This window comes from Tupaia chinensis, unplaced genomic scaffold (genome assembly GCF_000334495.1).
Source record: "Tupaia chinensis unplaced genomic scaffold, TupChi_1.0 Scaffold000563_1, whole genome shotgun sequence".
NCBI lineage: Eukaryota > Metazoa > Chordata > Mammalia > Scandentia > Tupaiidae > Tupaia > Tupaia belangeri.
Window position 1 is genome coordinate 3,393,442 of NW_006160076.1, and position 6,028 is coordinate 3,399,469.

The 6,028-nt window shown below is 39.3% G+C and overlaps 1 protein-coding gene across 2 annotated transcripts in view; it reads right to left on the reverse strand.

The window, feature by feature from the left end:
• RSPH4A (radial spoke head component 4A) overlaps nt 1-6,028 on the reverse strand; it is a 12,974-nt gene extending 6,946 nt beyond the window's left edge. For both annotated transcript variants that reach the window (XM_006157879.3, XM_006157880.3), the window contains exons 1-2: nt 4,915-6,028; nt 3,404-3,638 (exon numbers count right to left, since the gene is read on the reverse strand). In XM_006157879.3, coding sequence (XP_006157941.1) covers nt 3,404-3,638; nt 4,915-5,585 — 906 coding nt within the window. In that variant the 5' untranslated portion in view covers nt 5,586-6,028. The remainder of the gene's footprint in view (nt 1-3,403; nt 3,639-4,914) is intronic.

Below are 6,028 nucleotides of genomic sequence, written 5' to 3' on the forward strand. Positions count from 1 at the left end.
ACACAGAAAGAGAGAGAGAGAGAAAGAGAGAGAGAGAGAGAGAAAGCCATCAGGTCTGAAACTTGAACCGTGGTTGGCCCTGTGGGAGTGTCCAGCGCCTTAAACACAACACCACCTACTGGTCCCCTATATTATTATTTTTAAAAAATAATATTTACTAAATACATGGTTACATGTAGAGGGTTAATAAAAATCAATGTAGTACCCTACATATAGGGTAACATAGAATAAATAAAAAGAACATATAATCAAATATATGTTCAGATATGACTACCCTCAAAGACATAATGTAGTCAGATAATTGTTCTACTTATATTAAATAATTGTAGATTTAAAAGAAAAAAATCTAGGGACCAGCAGATTCTGTAATGGTAACATCACTGGACTCTTTTGTGGCCGACTATGGTTTGAGTCCTGGACCTGGCAGCTTAAAACTCTCACTGGGTGCATGTGTGTGCTGCCCAAAATCCGAGAGGAGAATGGAGGAGGAGAAATTGCAGTGTGACCATCCCCCCAGGGGTGATTTTTCACTTTCCCTCTCACTGTCATATCTCTTTGGAAAGCACATGTGTCCTAAGGCAAAAACCTCTCAAAAAATTATTTTATTTAATTGTATTTATTATTATTTTTAAAAAAATTGTCATAGGGCATATGCACTTACGAGAGAGAGAGAGAGAGAGAGAAGGAAAATAAGAAAGCAAAGTCCAGGGTTTGATCCATGGTAGGCCATGTGGGAGTCCAGCATTCAACCATCATGCCACCTCTTGGCCCTGAAAATGAGAAATCACCCCTCAGGGAGGATATCCATGCCACAATCCCTTCTCCCCCACTCTCTTCCTAGGATTTTGAGCACTCAAGCACATGCACTGAGTGTGAGTTTTAAGTCTCTTTGTCTAGGACTTGAACTGCAGTCCACCCATGTGAGAGTCCAACACCTTAACCACGACACCACCTGCTGGCTCCTCATTTCTTTAACTGATTCCTTTTTAAAGAAAATTTGAGCCTTAAAATATCCTTTTCAGTCATCTCATCACTCAATGTGTTACACTTAGAAGAGTTCTTCCACACCACAAGTGATAGGTAATTAAAATTGGTCACTTCTAACTACTCCTTTTCTCCCATGTTTGACACCCATATTTCTAATCACCTATGAAAAACTTAGTTTGAATATTCTAAAGATACGTGAAATTAAAATTTAATTAATATTTCTCTCCAAGATTTTTCTTTTTCCTATATACAAGGTGTCTTCAGAAGTTCATATTACATGGATTTCAATGTTTTTCTTCACCTATATAGATTTCTACTTTAATTCCATTTTCCATGATTTTTCTGTAGTTCCCTCATACTGTCTTTGCCAATGACAGCACCATTCCTTAATTGCTCGAATCAGAAATTTCAGTCATCCTTGCTTCCTTGATTCCCTTCACCTTTGATATTTAATTAGAGCTCTACTAATTTTAATACCTAAAAACTTGTTGGCATTATCGCTTCCTCTTTTATTTTTTTATTATTTTTATCTTATTAGTCCCCATCCTTGCTACTAGTTTGTGAAGACTTCTTTTTTTAGAGAGATTTTGCTACAGGGCACGTGTGCTCACCAGAGAGACAGAGAGATAGAAAGTGAGACACCACCACCTTGGGGGATGGTCATGCTGCAATCCCTTCTCCTCCAGTCTCCTCCTGGGATTTTGGGCAAGCCATGCACACACGCCTGGTGTGAGTTTTAAGCTGCTGGGTCCAACTGACTACATGAGAGTCCAGCAATGTAACCATTACACCATCTGCTGGTCTCTGTTTTTGAAGACTTCAAATAACTACTGATTCTCACAAGTGTTTGCTCCCAGACTTGCCGTCACTCTGTGTGGCTACATGATCACTGACAGCTTATAAGTAGCCTGATGCCAACTCTTTGACACCTACCACCTGTTTCTTATGTCTGAGTACTCCCACTACGGGAGGTTGGGTCTCCCACGATAGGCTGCTGAGCCCTAGATGATGCACCTGGTCTCCTCCTTACCTTTTCCCTGAAGGAGCCCTTTTTGGAAAATATCTACACGAGACATCAAATTTGCAAATATACATGTTTTAAATAGTCTAGTGGTAGCAAAATGTCAAAGTTCAGCACACATGTATAAATGATAAGAATATAACCATTTAGGAAACAGAATATTGGATATTATTTTGAAATATTTGAGGCAAGGGACCAGCAGTTAGCATAATGGGTATGTTGCTGGACTCCCATGTAGTCGACCGTGGTTCGTGTCCCAGACCTGGTGGCTTTAAACTCACGACGGTGCATGTGCGTGCGAGCCCAAGATCCCGAGAGGAGAATGGAGGAGAAGGGATTGTGGCGTGACCATCCCCCCTGGGGGGTGATTTCTCACTTTCTGTCTCTCTGTCTCTCTCTGTCTGGCGAGCGCACGTGCCCTATATAAAAAAAATCTCTCCAAAAAAAAGAGAAATATTTGAGGCAAAAATGTATTTGATGCGCCAGATTTTATTCTCTATCGCCTTAGCCTCCTCTGTCATTAGCGCTCTCTCTAAATATTGTATAATTTATCTATGAATATCAAAAGAAGTATTTATTTCTCTCTTCTTATATTTTGTCCCATTGGCATAATATGTAAAATATCAAGATAAAATATAGAAGAGGAGGCAAATGATATCAGAAGTACTTTTAAATTTTATAGTAAATTAAAGGGGGAAACCTTGTAACTGCTCTAAAATCTAATTATCTAACATTTATTCATTATTCAAAAAATACTTAAAAAGAAACATCTAGGGCCAGCTGGTGGCATGGTGATTATTTATGACAGCTAGATCCCACACAGTCAGCCAGTTTGAGTCCTGACCTCGTGGCTTGAAAACATGCCAGGTACATGTGCATGCATGCCCAATATACCAAGAAAAGAATGGAAAAGAAGGGATTGTAGCATGGCCATCTCCCCTGGGAGAATGCTTTCTCACTTTTCCTCTGTCTCTGTCTCTGTCTCTATCTCTGTCTCTTTCTCTGTGGTGATTGCACACTCCCCATAGCAAATAAAAAAAAAAGAAAAGAAAGAAAGAAAAGAAAAGAAGAAAAGAAAAAGAAAGGAAAGGAAAGGAAAGGAAAGAAAGAAGAAACATCTTTATACCCAGATAACTACCAGGCACTTTGGAGAATACAAGAAACTATTTTCTCCACAAACAAAACAAATAGCTAAGACCTATAAAGTAACAAGAACACAATATTAAAAAGAAAAAGAAAGAAACCCTTAAACAAGAAAATGAGTGATGTAAAACAAGGTTGATTAAAGGAGGGTTGCAGAGATTTAAGAAAAATAACATGCAAATACTATTTAAGAATTTAAAGTTACCACCCCACCCTAAGATTTAACTGTTAATATTGATAGTAATGACTTACTATTTCATCTTCTAGTTCTTGGTCAGCTCCTTCCAAGTGTACCTGGAGAAAAAGAGCCTTTTGCTTCTCTGCTATTTCATATGTTGGAAGCATTTCATTTTCATTTCGGAGTGTATCTAATTTTTTACTAAAATGTGCCATCTTCACATCTTGGCTAATATTCTCAATGATATCAACAGCATTTTCAGGACGCTCATCTAATATCTTCGTAAGCATATTACAAAGATGATCATATCTACCAAAACAGAGAAAATTCCATATAATATACAGGTGAAGAGCATTTGAAGAAGCATTTCAAATGTAGACTCACTCAGTTGGACTTTAGAGAACTTTAACAACTTAAATCTTCAGATATTTTTAGTATTATTTAAGGTAAATGCCAGAATTTTCCTTAGGATATGTCTCCAATATGGCATGAATGTTTAACTTATTAGAAAAAAAATTATAGCACACTATATATTCTCATTCATTTTTTTACATTTTATTTCTGAATTTGTAATCTCTTATGTATATATTCAAAAGTGATTAGCATTATTTTTTATTTTTATATTGTTAATCATTCTTTTTTCATCCCCTTTCTCCTGCCCTCACCAAATATAATTTGATTTCAGAATCTTGTTGACTCATCTTTAAGATTCCTTCTTTTCTTCTTCATTCTGTTTTTAAGGACAATTATCTACTTCAATATTTTTGAGACCTACAGGAAATGCATTTCACATTACAATCTCCAACCATAGACAACAAAAAGAAAGATGTCACCAAATGTTACCTTTGTTAAAATGTGGTGTAGTCTAATACTTTGTTCAATTCTATTAAAAATACTGTTCTAGTTTTTTATTTCACAACTTAATTAGTAAAATATCTTCTACTTCTTATTAATTCATTAAATTCTATATACAACTGCTAATGTGTGCTTTTTCAAATAACTGATTTACTGTTTAAGAGGCCAAAATGTCAGTCTAAGTGCTCTCATATCGAAAAAAACACTCCTCTGATCAATGTAGAAACTAGGTAACTTGCCTTTCTAGTGAATATGCACTGTATTTCTCCAACTCTCCAAGTATGTTTCTAATTATTAGTCCCAGAGATGTAAATTTAATGAAATAATTTTCATACATTTACTACAGTTCTACTTGGGAGCTTTTGTTGTTACAATAGCGTTCGATGGAAGCTGAGTTCTTAAAGATGAGGAGCTAGCCAGGCAAAATTTTAGGGAAAAGCCTTCTGGGCAGAGGGAAGGACATAGGGACGGAGGAGGCCATGTGGCTGGAGCACAGTGATGAAGAGGAGGTGAGAGTCAGTGAGTGCTGTGAGCCAGTGGAATCTTGAGCAAATCATGTTCTCCGTGACTCAGTCCCCTCATTAAAAAAAATTTAAAAATTGGATTAGATGTTTGGTAAAGTCCCATCTAGCTCTAAAATGTTTTCACATATATTCCCATGCACCCACAGAAACACACTCACACAGAAATACACCTCCATTTGCTTTGCCACCCCTCCACAGAGACTTACAGGTTTAAACCTGACTTGTTACTGCTCTTCAGAAGGTAAGCCTTAGCATTCTGAATGGCAATCTCCAGCATGCTGGGGGCTGCTTCAGAGGCCCGAGGCTCAGAATGATCTAGATCATAGTTACTGTTTGAGTCTTCCTCCTGAAAAATGTCAAATCTCAACCCTTTTCCTTTAGATCTGTTATAGTTCTCCTCCCCCGCTCCAGGTAGGTGAGATTTGGGTGTCTGAGCTTGCTGAAGGGTGTTTTCCTCTGACTGGCTTGTGTTAGGAGGACTCAGTTCTCTTGGATTAGATGATTTTTCCACAGGGTCGGAATGAAGCTTGGCAACCTCAGGAATCACACCAGTGGTCCTGTCTGACCCTGATGGTGCCTCAAGGTCCCGGCTGACCCTAGTCAGTGAAGGGGTAGAGGAGGGCTTCTGAGGAGGAGCAGGCGAAGATGATGACCCTTGTCCCATGAGGCCACCCAGAAACGTGTCGACGCTAGACTGGGGGCTCGAAGCAAGGCTGCTCTTGTGCTGGGGTGCAATTTCTGGCTCCTCGTCCATTTCCAAGGGTTCAGATGATTCAGGCTCAGTATGTTGGGGAGACACGGCTGTCTTTCCTTCCCAGGGCTGTACCGCTTCCCCGGGTTCTTTGTTTTCTTGCATCAGGAAAGTCGAGTCTTCCATGGAAACAGTCAATAGGAAAAAAATTCTGGATCAAGGCAGCGTGAAGATACTAAAGAAGGCAACTCAGGGCTTTTGCTTTGCGGAGGTCTCCTGAGCGAATTCTGTCTCTGCAAGTGTCAGCGTCCTATCTCCATAGCAACCCTGGGCAGGGTTCCTGGGAATACAAAGCACTCCTGTTGCCTAGCTTCTAGGGAGGGGACCAAGCAAGAGAAAAATCTAGGTTTGTGATTTGATGGAGCTTCTGCTTTTCTTTCTAACGCAGCCAATCCGGCCGGAAACGGGAGATCGGCTTGCCTTGAGCACCAAGCAGGAAGAATAGCGACCTGTTGCGTGAGGTTTTAGAGATCTGTTTGATCCAAGTTGTGCTGTGAGAAGCGAGTGCGCTTTAGTGGAGAAACAGTGTATTTAAACGTGTGTGTGTGAGAGAAAGAGAGAGAGAGAAA